Source organism: Xenopus laevis, chromosome 3L, assembly GCF_017654675.1.
Source record: "Xenopus laevis strain J_2021 chromosome 3L, Xenopus_laevis_v10.1, whole genome shotgun sequence".
In the NCBI taxonomy this organism is placed as follows: Eukaryota; Metazoa; Chordata; class Amphibia; order Anura; family Pipidae; genus Xenopus; species Xenopus laevis.
In genome coordinates, this window is record NC_054375.1 from 160,486,407 (window position 1) to 160,502,070 (window position 15,664).

At 37.4% G+C, this 15,664-nt stretch overlaps 1 protein-coding gene across 1 annotated transcript; it reads left to right on the plus strand.

Annotated features, from left to right (window-relative positions):
• The first annotated feature begins 2,515 nt into the window (after positions 1-2,515).
• On the plus strand, positions 2,516-5,468 carry LOC108710533 (olfactory receptor 1468). Its single transcript, XM_018251666.1, has 2 exons — positions 2,516-3,432; positions 5,413-5,468. The coding sequence occupies exons 1-2, from the start codon at positions 2,532-2,534 to the stop codon at positions 5,466-5,468; spliced, it is 957 nt and encodes a 318-aa protein (XP_018107155.1). The 5' UTR covers positions 2,516-2,531.
• The last annotated feature ends 10,196 nt before the right edge of the window (positions 5,469-15,664 follow it).

The following is a 15,664-nucleotide window of genomic DNA, read 5'->3' on the forward strand; positions in this document are numbered from 1 at the left end:
CGAAGTCGAAGTAGCCAATTCGATGGATCGAAGTAGCCAAAAAAATACTTCGAAATTCGAAGTATTTTTTATTCTATTCCTTCACTCTAGCTAAGTAAATGGGCCACATAATGTTTCCTTACACAAGGACCAATCATTTGTAAGCATCCTACAGATTATATCTTACTCGCTGGAATGCTCCAAGGGACAGTGCTGTCTCTTTTCTTTGCAAGTCTCTCAATAGAATTTTTTATGCAAAAAGACATTTCTATAACAGCAATGTGGATAAAAAACCTACCAAATTACAAGCAGAACAAATGGGAACGAAACCAGCATAATGTTCACTCAAGTTAATGGGGCTCATTTACTGTATAAACTTTGCGCAGAGCAGAATGATTTGCATATTTGTAAAGTTGGTTAAGAGTGGTGTATTTAATGTGCAAACAGAATTGTGAATTTGTATTCCCACTGCAAATGTCCATAGGGGCTTTTGAAATATGGCATAATCGCAAATTGTGAATATTTATGCACACACTCTAAGGTCTAATTAATCGGATCAGGGGAAAACTAGAGGGGAAACTTTTTTACTTTTTTTTACCATTTTTTTCCCAAATTGTTCCATTTTTTCAGGCTCTTAAAAAGCCCAAATTCATTGGATTTTTACCTGAAATAGTCAGATTTTTAACGAATACCACAGAAACTTCTAAATAGGATCGGGAACTCTCTCATTGACTTACAGTATAAAGAACCTCAGTAGCTCTGAGATGCCAGATTTTCGGATTCTGACTTTTTGAGTTTTTTGCATTCGGACTTTAATAAATAACCCCCTCAAGGTCATAATTTCAACTTTTTAAAGTCATAATTATGACATTAAATGTCATAATTATGAGTTTATGGGGGTTATTTATTAACATGCAAAAAGTTGCAGTAAAAAAATTCGCAATTTTTTAAGCACCGAAGCCAAAAATACACCATCCAAAACCTGCTGAATTCATGTTAAAGTCAATGGCTGATATCCCCTTAACCACTTTAAGATGTTTTAACCATCGGAAAATGTTCTCAGGGTTTGACGCTGGTTTTTCTACACAAATTTTCCATGTTTTTTCCAGAATCAAATGCGAAAGATTTTCATTCAACAGTCCAAAAAAGTTGCAAGTTTTTTATTGCTAAATAAGGGCAGATCATGGATTGTAGTTTGGTCAGATTTTTTTAATTTAAAAAATCTGAAAAACTCAGATTTTGATAAATAACCCCCTAAAAGTCATAATTATTAGATTTAAAGTCATAAATCATTTGAATTTTTTTTATTGGCCCTAGTGCCAGAGAGTTACACCAGAGTTTTGGTGGCAGAGAAAATATTCTCAAAACAGTTTTCGTAATTGCAAATGTAAATATATGTCAACACTAGTTTAGCTATTTCCATCTCAATCACCCATCTCATTTGCGAGCAATTTGCATACATTTGTGTGCTTTAAGTGATTCACCTCTAGAGTGTAAGGCTCCTTGAATATCCCATTTTTTCGAGTAACTCAAGTTAAGCTTTAAGTTTGGGGGATCATGGAACAATTGAAAAATATTGCTTTTCTTGTAGAGGCAACAATACCTGTAAAAAACTTGTTAGCCCTCCTAATACCCACTGATTTATCTAGGTCTTGAAGACAAATAAAATATCTGAGACCCAACAGTGCATTGCTGAAAAGCTTTCAACACTTGTCCAAACCAAAGACATTATTGGACAAGACCTCAAAAAGTGAAATAGATTGACTTTACTTTTGTTACATTTTGGACACTATGGAGTTGACCTGCGAACACCATCTTTTTTTTATAAAAAACACTGTAGCCTAAATGAATCCCCTTGAATTGTTATACTCTCTAAATTCAACTATTAAATGAAGATAAAGACTTGAGTAAATTTCTTATAATCTCTTTCACAATTCCATAGTGCTGTCTCATCAGTGACATTGGACATGTTCTGGGCAGAAGGTTGAACACTCAGTGTAGTGATGGATCTCGGGAGCTTAACATGGAGCCTCTTGTGGCCCTAATCTTGTCTATTCCTCTTTTTTTTTTTTTTTACATTTAACAAAAATGGTCCAACTGTTAAAAAGGCAGAATAAGAACGGCGCTCCTTCTCCAAGTGTAATATGAATAGAAGGACAATCAGTGAAAATACCAATTGCTATCAGTAATAATTGCTTATAATTGAAAACAATTGGGGAGAAAATAAAAAGGAGTAACACAAATAAAAACAAGTAACACATAATAAGTAATCAAAGTCTGTTCACTATCAGTTGTCCTCTGTCTCACAGCTGTATACAAGATAGGACTGGTACCAACTATATGGGGAGGAAAGAAAACAAACGAGGGTTCCAGGCATAGTAAGGTCAGAACAGCTGATGGTTTCCATAGAAACCTGACATTATCTAGGTAGTTATGTGATAAAAATACATGACCCAAAAATAGAGTAGCCATCACACAAAATCTTCAAAAAAGATTATAAAATTCATATCTTATACTTGATTAAACCTTGCCTTATATATTACCCGCAGAGAATGAATGAGAAGAACCAGACGTTGGTCAGTGAGTTTGTTCTCTTGGGATTTCAGAATCTCCACAACTTCAAGATCCCCCTGTTCTCTCTGTTCCTTCTGATTTACATTATGACAGTTTGGGAGAACGTCCTCATCATAGTGTTGGTGTCCTCCAGCCGGAACCTCCAGTCCCCCATGTACTTCTTTCTCCAACAGTTGTCCCTGTCTGATCTACTGGGATCCTCAAATATTGTACCTACCTTGCTCCAAACTGTAATAAAGAACAGAGCTACAATGTCTTTTGGTGGCTGTTTAACACAACTCTATTTTTTGGGTTCTTCAGAAATTTTTGAGTGTCTTCTTCTAGCAGTAATGTCCTATGACAGATATGTGGCCATCTGTATCCCACTGCGTTACACTTCTATAATGTCCGACAGGGTTTGTGTTGTATTAATTCTTATAGCATGGGCTCTTGGCTTTGGCCTTGCATTGATTACAGCGAATTTAGTAGGGACACAACAGTTCTGTGACCACAAAAACATTGATCATTTTTTTTGTGATTTATTTCCTCTTCTTGAGCTTTTTTGCTCAGACACCTCTTTTGTGGAATATGAAGTAATCATTCAAATGGTCCCTGTGGTTTTCATCCCCTTTATACTGATCACTGTATCATATATGTGTATTGCCCATGCAATCCTAAAGATAGTGTCCAATACCGGGAGACAAAAAGCCTTCTCCACCTGCAGCTCCCACTTGGCTGTGGTCTCCATATTTTATGGGACATTCATTTCTATATATGTGGTTCCCCCTGGAAAACAATCGCAGACCAGAAGCAAAGTTCTGTCTCTGTTATACACTGTAGTCATTCCATTGGTTAACCCACTTATTTACAGCTTGAGAAATGCAGATATCAAAAAAGCCTTTAAATAATAAGAGAAGGATAAAGAGACTCTATTAAAACCATAAATAAAATGAAATACATATTTGAACACTTAAAAGGGGAAAATGGGAAGTAATTGACTTCCTTATTCCCACAATCATCCCATATTGTAGGTATTCATCATTCATTAGAGATGTAAATTAACAGTTTGAACAGTTTTTTTTACCCAAGACCTAATGCAACTTTTGATTTTATTTAGCCAAAATTTTCAATTTGGTAGAATAACAAAAAAAATATTTAACCTTCTGGAGTTTTTTTAATATGCAGTGTATTTTATAACCCCTTTTACAACCCCTATTAGCAACTAGCAGTGGCATCTAACAGACTAATAATATTGGGAAGTGCATATAAACACTGGGCACAGCTGAGGGAAAGCTTCTGACTACGGTTGCCATCTTTTCAATGGCTGAATCCGGCAGGGGGCTAGGTGGGTAACATCATGGGGGGGGCTGGTGACAGCAGGAGTGGACTGCATTTTTTTTAAACCAGCATGTTGCATTTTATTACAATTGATGGGCATTCATAATAAAATATAACGTTGGGGAGGCCCATTTATCAAAGGTGAAATTTTAGTGATATTAGAGCTTTTTGAAACCATGATTAATCTCTGTTTCACTAAAATCACGAATGCCATGAAAGTTACTGAAACAACACAATATAAAAAGTAGTATTGTAAAAAATAGTGTAGAAGAAATATGAGTAAAACCTCTAAAAAATTTAGTTTTTTAATAATTACAAGCGAAAAAGATCCAAAAACTTCTAAAATTCTGAAGTCCAAAAGGATCAGCACAGTTCCCCTTGACTTCTATTGGACCACAACTGTTTTTACTTGGAGAAGTTTTGTATTAGAGTTTTTGTGGTTTTTACACTTAGGAGCACATTTACTAAGGGTCGAAGATCGAGGGTTAATAAACCCTCGAATTTGACCCTCGAAGTAAAATCCTACGAATTCGAATATCGAATTCGAAGGATTTACCGCAAATCTTGTGATCAAACAATCAAAGGAAAAATCGTTCGATTGAACGATGAAATCCTTCAAATCGAACGATTCGAAGGATTTTAATCAATCGATCGAAGGATTTTCCTTCGATCAAAAAAACCTTAGAAAAGTGATGGGGAAGGCCCCCATAGGCTAACATTGTACCTCGGTAGGTTTAAACTGCCAAAGTATGTAGTCAAAGTTTTTTTTAAAGAGACAGTACTTCTACTATCGAATGGTCGAATAGTCGAACGATTTTTAGTTCGAATTGCAGTCAAAGTCGTAGTCGAAGGTCATAGTAGCCTATTCAATGGTCGAAGTACCCAAAAAAATACTTCAAAATTCGAAGTTTTTTTACTTTGAATCCTTCACTCAGGCTTAATAAATGCGCCCCTTATTCTGAAATTTTGAAGTTGCAGAATTTTTTTTAAAAAAACTGGATCTGCATCCAGAGTCCCAGCCAATAGAGGGCCAGTTTATTATCAGCCTCCGACACCCATTGAGCATGCGCCATTGCAACAAGTCAAATTGAAATAAAGGCAGAGGCCGGCAGGAGGGGTAAGAGGGAGCGCAAAATTGATAAATGACGGGGTTGGAGCTGGTTTTTCTGTGAATACAGCTGGGGCGCTTTCATGCTCAAGGGAACCCCTGCGGTTACTCGTGTTCACAACGCCCTTTTGGCGCCCCGGGCTTTCTGCTGTGGAACCAACACAGAACGTGTGCAATCCATAAAGAGAATATGTAAAATTCTATGCCAAATAATTTTCTTCATTATACCCATTGTTTATAGTTTTAGGAATTTCATGTATAATTGAGTTATACTGTATTTCTGCATTGGAGTTTATTAGACCTATTGTAATGGCTGCAGTGACTGCTGCATAAATACTGTAATGTCAATTATTTTGAGTTAATGGAGCCAAAGTGTTTTTTCAGATTCTTCTTTGACTCCAAAAAAGATATTGGGCCAATCCTTGGATCAACAATAAATATTAATATCCGTAAACTTGTATTATGTGATCCCAAAGGGGTTATTTATTAAATTCCAAATGCCAAAAAAAGTTTTTTTTAACTATAACATCCAAATTTATGTAATAAGTGGGGAAAAAACGAATTTTTTTTGGAATTTATTAAACTCCAAGGGTGTTGAAAGTCCGAATAAAAAATTTCTCCAACTCTAGACCTGCCAAGTTCATGTAGAAGTCAAAGGGAAAAGTCTCGAAGAGCTCATGATCTGCGCTGGGTTTTGTGCAATAATCCGAAGAGTTTTTTCCAGCACAGGAAATTTTTGGAAAAATGTATTGATAAATAGGGGGGGAAATCCTAACATCTTGTTTAAGCACTGAAGACTAAATTCCCAGTGAAAACTTTACTCCAAGTAGATAATTTACTGATAATTTACTGTCGAGAACCCCCCTCTGTACACAATCCTTTAGCTATTGTCCTATCCATGTGCAAAAATTGTTGAGAAAGCAGTAGTTTCTGGGGCACTGTAACAAATGCTTTGGGAAAATGCATTTAGATTCCAACTTTATACAATCCCCCTCTCAAACTTCCTAAATTTGGACAATAAATATGTCTGACATAATTAATCCTTCATAAAGCCATGCTGATTACTATTTATAATATGATTTTCCAGAAAAGTTAAATCTGATCTCTTAATAACCTTTCAAAGTAAATTGTGCACCACAGATATAAAATGTATAATTACCAGGCTGAGATTACAATCCCATTTGAAATATTGTAATTATATTTTCTTTCCTTCAATCCATAGGTACCATACATGATGAAAGAGAGAGAAAATAAGTCAAAGCGGCCTGGCTAAAATACCAAATGGTGTATTCCATTGAGCTATGGTCGCTTGTTCACATTAATTTCGATTAAACATTTTTGTACCCTCCATGTTTCAGCCACTGACTTGATTGAGTGGAGCCATCTTTATCCCTTATAAGTGGGTCACACTTAGAGCCACTCTCTCAATTTACATCTTGTTATTATAAATACAGTTAAAAGAGGTTAGTCTTAGGGGCAAATTCACTAAGATTCGTAGTTGCGCCAGCGTCCACTTCGCCAGGCGTATTTTAGCCAGCGCCACGCAAATTCACTAAAATCCGAAGTTGCGCTCAGGGGAAGTGTAAGGTTGCGAAGTTGCACTAGCGTTAATTCGCCAAGCAAAGCAAAGTTACGCTAGCGATGCTTAATTTGCATACGGCGCCAAATTGAAGTTACAATGGAGGAATATGTAGCATCACTACACAAGCCCGGGAAACCTTCAAAACATCAAATAACATTTTTATTTGCCCTACACATGTGCCCACTGTATAGGTAAGTTGCCATGAGTTAGGAAATGTAGGGGGGAAGGAGGGGAGCCCCAAAAAATTTTTCGGACTTTTTCAGCCTATCACCCATAAAAAAAGAAAAAAACAGCATTTTTTGGGACGTAGAAAATTTTTAAACTTTTTTTGAAGCAATCCCTATCTACTCTATTGCGCTTCGCCTGGTCTGAGGTGGCGAAGGAAGTCAGGCGTAAAAGGTAGCGTTCAGTACAATGCGCGCATCAGTGAATTTGCGTAGTTACGTCCGTTGCGCAAATTCGGCAGGCGAAGGGTGCGAAGTAACACTAGCGAATTTACGCCAGTGTCTGTTAGTGAATCGGCGAATTACCGAAAATGCGCTACGCTGGCAAATTAACGCTAGCGTTAGGCGCTTCGTCCTTTAGTGAATTTGCCCCTTGGCCTGTGCTGCAATCAGTTCCTCCTTTTCTATCTTTGCCTTCTTGACTACTGTTGTATAATATTTGTTACATATTTATTTATATAAATCAGCTTCTGACCCCTCTGAGTTGCACGTTTTAAATGCTTTTATAACTTAGTTTCCTCTCCATTAAGCCCAATAGGTTGGTCCTTCATAAACTTACATTTCTTTCTTAAGGGCATACATGTACAACAGTGATTTAACAATCGTTTAAGTGACAACCATTTTTGTCCATGTTTTAGGAAGAAAACACAACACTTTCCTGAATTTTAGAGTCTTTTTTCCCCACGGTATATATTTATATATACAACAAATGAATTTGAATATAAAGTCACTATTACCCAGACGTTCATCTTTGTATCATGGGTTGTTAGAGGTAACTTGATCCAATATAGAATGATTCCTGGTTGGTTTCTCAACAAGCTGTGACATAGAATTGTCATACAACAAACCTGTTCCAATCAACTGCCCCAGCGGTACTGTAGCTCCAGACAATATCTGGTTATTTAAAACCCCTCATTATCAAGAATTGGCCAAACTAGCAGCCTTATCTATTTGCAACTGAAGCTGAGGCTTTTTCTATTCACTAACTTGATGAGGATTGAAGTGAACCCTACAATTAATTTGCCTGACCATCAGGGGCGATCCTGGCCCCTCTGCCACCTGAGGCAGAAGTAGTTGCTGCTGCCCCCCCCTCCCCCAGAAATTCGCTCTTAAAGTACCAGTAGCAGCATTTTTGCTGCCCCTGGTACCTAGTGGGGCACTGCCGCCTGAGGCGACAGCCTCAACTCGCCTCATTGGCGAAGCACCCCTGCTGACCATTTACAGTCTGTAACAGGCTTATCTATGTCCCATGTTCCCACAAAACAAAAGTATAATATTCTCTATATACAGATTACAGCCATGCCAGTGGCATCATATTTCTCCTTCATTAAATCCTGTTACCAGTCCATTCTCTCAGATCCCCAGTGCCAGTACCTCAAGCTCCTCCATTGTACCAGTCAGGCTTCTTGTATTTGCATTTAATACTGGAATCAGCTTGTGTAAATACAGCTTGTGGTCCTTCTTGCCATTACTGATTCGCCTCCACTCAATTTTTCCCTTACTATTCCCAAATCCACAGAATTTACCACTAGTCTAGTTTATCTCCACCAGCCACATCGCCATCTTCAAAAGAATGTTATGTTATTTAAGAAAAAAACTTGAATGTCTAAAATTCAAACAAATGTTACTGACTCGAAAACTTGAATCAAATTTGAATCGAATTCAATTAGATTTTTTTCTCCAAAAAAAAACTGGAATGTCAGGAAGGTTAATAACATCTTCAAATAGGTCAACGGACGGCTGCCATTGACATGTAAATGAATTTGGCATTGAGGTGGTGAATATTCAAATTAGAATTGTTTCCATGGTCTAGGTGTTATAAATCTCAAATTCGAATTTAAATTCGAGTTGGTGCTTTTACATTCGAATTTGTGAATTTTGACACAAAAAGAATTCTCAAAATTCAAAATCGAATTTACCATTGGAACCATAATAAATCTGCCCTAAAGACTTGAGCAAATTTAGATGCTTTTTGTAACAATTTAACAAAAAATGTTACCTTTTTTATTAAAAAATATAAATTTAGATTGAATTTGTGATTTACTCATAATTTTTAGTGAGTTTACAATCTCAAAAAAAACAACTCAGATTGAATAAAGAGTTTAAACTTCTGCAAGACCTCACAAGCTTTCAGATGCTGAAGTTTTACATTTGAGTTTTTGTGTTTTTGTGTAATAAACAGTGATGGGTGAATTTCTCCAGTTTCTCCGAAAACTGCGAAAAATTTGCTTGCGTCCAATTTTGGACAAAAAGTCACTCCCGTCAGTTTTGATGCTGGAGGTAAAGTCAATGGGCGTCTGAATATTGTTGCGCCGATTTTGACGCAAACAAGTTTTCCGACGCTCATTTTGACGTAGGCGAATCTTTGCTGCCAAATTTTTGTGGGAGATTCTCAACTTTATTCGCCGGTGGTGGAATGAGGAAATTCACCGCAAATTTGTGACAGGTGAATTTATTTGCCTATCACTAGTAATACATTTAAAAAATCGTGTTTCTTAAAACTCGAATGTTATCTTATTTAAGAAAAAAAAATTTAGCACAAAAAATATAAAATTGTGGTAAAAAAAAAGACGCTTGATAAATAACCCCCATACTATTGAATTTTAATTGTCATATAACCTGAGATGGTATTTGTCCTGTTTATGTAAAATGTTGCCCTCAAATTAGAGCATTTGCAATGTACAATGTGGAAGTATATATAGAAATATTGAGACATATATATAATTATGTATTTATTTGCGGTTATACAATTAAAACTTTTGACAGTATAGTGAGAAAAAAAAAATTGCTCGTTACTACATCTTAGCAGTAAAGAAGGTATTAAAAGGGATAAAAATCTTGAAGCATTCCTGGAAAAGTTCACCAAGGATACAATAAAAAGAGAAGTAAATAAAAGCATAACTGCACATGTAGCACCGATTGTACATTTGTTTTTGATACTTATTAGGAAACTGTGGGTATATATACGGTTCTGTAGTAGGTTGTGCAATCACTGCATTTAATGCCCTGTAGTCAACATATGATTAAGGTGTGACGTCTATTATTGTCTAGAGCTGTTAACTTTGTGTGTCAGAAATTTTGCATCAGTAATGGGTGAAAGCAAATTTGCTGCCAGTGTATGATGATGTCATCAATGTCACACAGAACTGACTTCCTTGGCATTTTATACTGACCTGAGTTTTAAGCATCTCGCAAAGATCCTTCCTCCGACAGATGTTCACCTTCAACCCATCAATGAGAGATTATTCAGAAAATATATGTACATTTCCAAATAAAATGTACATTAAGCGAAATGCTTGAGTTGAAACTAAAGAACAGACACATAATTAAGAGAGAAGAGAAAAAGTCTCAGCGTAAAACCCCTAATTTTGTGGACACATAGGAAGATGTCCATGATCTTCTCCCAATGTGTAACCTGCTCTGCATTTCTCCTGCCATTTTGCTAACACAATCCCAACCATTTCTTTCCAATGAAATCACTTTACAGGAAAGATGTGCTTGGAATATTATACTCACCTGATTTGTACCTACCAGAACCACCCCAGATACTGTGGAACCATAGGAAGATGTCCATGAGCTTCTCCCAATGTGTAACCTGCTCTGCATTTCTCCTGCCATTTTGCTAACACAATCCCAACCATTTCTTTCCAATGAAATCACTTTACAGGAAAGATGTTCTTGGAATATTATACTCACCTAATTTGTACCTACCAGAACCACCCCAGATACTGTGGAACCATAGGAAGATGTCCATGAGCTTCTCCGAATGTATAACCTGCTCTGCATTTCTCCTGCCATTTTGCTAACACAATCCCAACCATTTCTTTCCAATGAAATCACTTTACAGGAAAGATGTTCTTGGAATATTATACTCACCTGATTTGTACCTTCCAGAACCACCCCAGATACTGTGGAACCATAGGAAGATGTCCATGAGCTTCTCCCAATGTATAACCTGCTCTGCATTTCTCCTGCCATTTTGCTAACACAATCCCAACCATTTCTTTCCAATGAAATCACTTTACAGGACAGATGTTCTTGGAATATTATACTCACCTGATTTGTACCTTCCAGAACCACCCCAGATACTGTGGAACCATAGGAAGATGTCCATGAGCTTCTCCCAATGTATAACCTGCTCTGCATTTCTCCTGCCATTTTGCTAACACAATCCCAACCATTTCTTTCCATGATATCACATTACAGGAAAAGTTTCTGCTAATTATCAATCCATGGGAAAACAGTCAATTTGTACAATTTGTACAGAAGAAGGAGGCAAATAATTCAAAAACTATAGAAAAAAATGAAGACCAATTGAAAAGTTGCTTATAATTTACCATTCTATAACAAACTAACAGTTAACTGAAAGGTGAACTGCATTTCAAGAATATTATCCACTTCAAAGAAACCAAACACACTTGTAGGATCTGTGATCAGGAAACAATGTATCCAGAAAACTCTGAATTATGGGAAGGTTATCTCCCATAGACACCCTTTTAATTCACTAATTAAACATTTTAAAACATTCTCTTTTTCTCTGTAATAACAAAACAGTTTCATTCTCTTGAACCCTTGCTGTGACATTTGAAAAAATTCAAATTTATTTCAACTCAATGGTTTGGAAATAAAATTCAATGTGTTTGCAGATGATATGCTTTTAATGAGCTCATTAAAAGCCGTTACATTGCCTCCTCTCTCCTGCCCTAGAGATTTCAGCCAGCAGTGGGGGTGACATGGGGCAATTCATGTATAATACCACTAGAACTCATGAATAAAGAGAAAGAAGCTTACTAGGAAAGCAGCAGCAGGTCAGTAAGGCAGAGCTGTCAATCCCTCTATTTTTTCAGGCATTACTCGTATTTGGCCCTCTCTCCTTCATAATCCTACCATGTTCTTCCAAATATTTGTCATTTGCGCATGTACAGTAAGTATCCAGATGTCTTTCTTACAAAGTGGTAGTCCCCGTGGCCCTTCTGGCTACTAAACCTGATCCCCAGAGGCGTCATGGCACAAGAGCTCTTTCTTTATGGGGCAGGTGATTGGGGGGCAGGCCTGGGCCTGCGGAGGGGCCATGAGGACAGGGGTCCATCTGTTTTTTTCTGGTGTCCTGCCTGTCCAGTCTGACCCTGCTTCTAAGTATCCAGGGACTTGAGTTGCACTAAAATGTGCATAAATGCTTGACTCGCCTGAAGAGCGCCTGTAAAGTATCCAAAGAGATGGCTTCACTGACATCGCAACACTTAGACAGACGTAGATTCGCAAGGACAACGCTAATTCACAAAAATCAAAAGTTTTTTTCGAAGTTGCACTAGCAATTTTTTCGAAGTTGCACTAGCATTACTGTGGCAAGCAAAGCAAAGTTACGCTAGCGTTGGCTAATTTGCATATTGTGGAAAGTTAAAGTCAGTAGACGTATATGTTGCAGCAAATACATTACACAACACAAGCCCAGGGAAACCTTAATAAAATAAAATAGAGTTGTTATATTGCCCTACACATGAGCCCAGTGTATAATTTATGTGCCATATGTTAGGAAATGTAGGGGAAGCAGGGTACCCCAAAATTAGGATCTTTTGCAGCCTATCACCCAGTAAAAAGTAAAAGACACCAGCATTTTTGGGACTGAGAAAAAAATTCAACTATTTTTTGACCAAGTCCTATCTACTCTATTGCACTTCGCCTGGTCTGAGCTGGTGAAGGCAAGTCTGGCGCAGGAGGTAACATTCAGTAAAATTTGCATCTTAGTGAATTTGCGTAGTTACGTTCCTACGTTACTCAAAAGACTGTGTTTCTTGACTGAGTAACGGACTTTATTTCTTTAGTTACAGAGGAGATAGAGGAGATAGTTTGCACTGGCCCTAGTTAGGCAGTGAGGCCCTTATTGCCACCAGTTAGGAGTGTTTGGTGTATTAGTTTCCACCCGTTACTGTTATTTGAGATAAGCAGTTATTTAATTTACCAACTACTGTGTGTGTTATTGTTGTTTCTAGTTGGAGTTACCCGTAGGTGCATTCCCGGATCCCACTGCGCTAGTAAGTACCAGATACCCAGTCTCTCCCAATACCACTGCAGAGTAGCTCAGGTTTGTCCTGTGTCATCAAGTAAATGCCACACGTGGAGTGTAACACCGACAGAAGGGATGTTGATAGGGTTACATGTATTTTGTAGAGGGGGAATTGCTTGTAGCAGCGTTTAGGGTCAGGTTCCACACATGAGACAGGAGACAGGTTGGGAACAAAATTTGCAGACTTCTGAATGTGGTTTATTTTCACAGCATAAAAAAACAAAAACATAGGGAAATTCTGTGCCACTAGTCTGAAGGGGAGGCCTCTGGTACGTGATTCTCTTTATGGGTAAAAAATCCCCCATTGTTTGTCTATAATGTCCTCTAATGTACTTGTAAAGTCTAATCATGTCCCCTCACAAGTGTCTTTTTTACAGAGAAAACAACCCCAACTGTGATATCTCTTAATTTAAATCTTCCACCCCCTTAACCAGTTCAGTTGCACATCTCTTAGCAAGTTTTTTTTAAATATACTGGAAAAAAAAGAAAACTCAAAGCAAAGTAAACGTACTTATTTGAAAGTATCAAATGTGTATATATATATATACTGTAACAACAAGACATTTAGAAATGATTACATGACAAAATGGTGTCCTTACTTTAAATTTCTTGGTAACAAATACGGGGAAAATATTTCTCTCTTAAGATTAAACTGTTAATTTGAAATGTATATTCTTAGTTCATGACACTCACTATCTTTCTTGGTTATTGTTTGTTTCAATGCACACAATGAGGTTTATTGAAGAATTAGTTATACAACATGGGAGAAGACTAACCTTCACCCTATAACAGCACCTTTGTGATTCATTCAACTGCCGACTGTGAGACAGGCCTAATCCACCAACTCACTAAATTTGCCTTAATCTAATCTCAAACCAACCAATTCTTCTTCCTAGAAAAGTAGGGTCTGTTTTAGCACTGAAGGAAGAGGAACTTCATGTTAATCCCTTTGGCATTGGCTATGAGATGTTGGATTGGGTCATATCTAGTAGAAACAAAGGAATAAAGCAGGGTTTTTAGCAGTGAGGACCAATTGCATATTAATCTCCTTGGTTTGGGAATTAAATATTCAGAACCGAGAAATAATATTTTCTAATCCTGTTTGTAAGTGCAATTCTAATGTGGTTGAATGAACTGCTTCATAAAAGGTACTTGTACCATACACACTACTTGCATGTACTTGCAGGGAACACCAATATGCCCTCCCAGACTACTCTAACTAGATGTATAGATTTATAAGAATGACTGAACTGCATTAGACTGATTTGCTCTAACTACACATTAATGCCTCATTACCATCATCCATATTGGTGGGTCTAAAAAGTACACTTATTGAATTGTGTTCTCCCTTGGTTAATGAGTCTTTTTGTCTCCAAATAATCAATACTTGTTAAAGGGTATGGGTGACAATTTACTGATGACTGAAGATTAGAAAAGCAGGAACCTTAGCTTCCGTAACTATATTTTACCTTACAAATATGTTCTAAAGAGTCTTTTTTGCTGAGACACGTTCAACCATATCACAAAAAAACCCTATCCTTTATATAGAGGAATGGTTTTCTCTCTAGCTAATGGTGTTCTTAATTCATGGACGATATGAATAATATTAATGGTTTGCAATAACGTGTACGATTTTGAAGTTTATTTAAGACCTACAAAAATGAAATATCATAGTCTATAGCTAGGAACCTGTCACAAGAACACTGACCATTTAAATTATATCACTGAAGGTGCTTATGACTAAGGATTGGAAACCAGTAATTCTAATCAGAGTTGTATCCTTAGTATAAACCTATTATTATTATTATTATTATTAACATGTATTTATATAGCGCCAACATATTGCGTAGCACTGTAAAGTAAATGTGATTATACAACTACATCACATGAATTACATATATAGAATATAAGGAGTAACAAACATCACGATCAATACAGGTACAAAGAGGTGAGGAAGGCCCTATGCATAGGTATACAGTCTAAAGGGAAGGGAGTAATACACAAGGTGTGGGAGTGGGCAAAATCGAAGTAAGTGGGTGAGAAATGTGGTACTGTATGTGGTGTTGCGTTTGGTAGTTAAGCAGAATGAGGGGAGGCTTCTCGAAAGAAGTGCGTTTTCAGAGATTTTTTGAAAGCAGAAAGGTTGGGAGAAAGTCGGACAGACCGTGGGAGAGCGTTCCAGAGGAGGGGTGAAGCCCTTCCAAAGTCTTGAATGCGAGCATGTGAGGAGGTAATGAGAGAAGAGTTGAGTAGCAGGTCAGTAGAGGAGCGTAGTAAGCGAGTGGGTGAGTATATAGAGATGAGTTCAGAGATGTAGGGTGGATCAGAGTTGTGAAGTGCTTTGAAAGTCAGTGTCAATAATTTGAATTTGATTCTGAAAGGTAACGGAAGCCAGTGCAGGGATTGACAGAATGGCGAGGCAGAGGAGGAGCGGTTGCTGAGGTGTATGAGCCTCGCAGCAGTGTTCATTATGGACTGGAGAGCTGACAGTCTCTGGAGGGGGAGGCCAATTAAAAGAGAGTTACAGTAGTCTAGATGTGATATGATGAGAGAGTGAATAAGAATTTTGGCAGCATCTTGGGTGATAAATGATTCGTATTTTGGATATGTTCCTTAGGTGGAAGTGACATGATTTAATAAGTGACTGGATATGAGGAGTGAATGACAGGGCAGAATCTAGGATAACCCCAAGGCACCGGGCCTGGGGAGAGGGGGTGATAGTGGAATTGTTAACTATGATGGATACTTCGGGGATGCTACTGGTGTTAATTGGAGGAAAGAGAACCATTTCAGTTTTAGAGAGGTTTAATTTAAGG

What these genes read in the sequence shown, in the direction of transcription:
- LOC108710533 (XM_018251666.1), top strand. Translation starts at nt 2,532, where the DNA reads ATGAATGAGAAGAACCAGACGTTGGTCAGTGAGTTTGTTCTCTTGGGA. An exon ending in TGCAGATATCAAAAAAGCCT is followed by an intron (nt 3,433 to 5,412) that starts TTAAATAATAAG and finishes TTGGATCAACAA; the next exon opens with TAAATATTAATATCCGTAAA.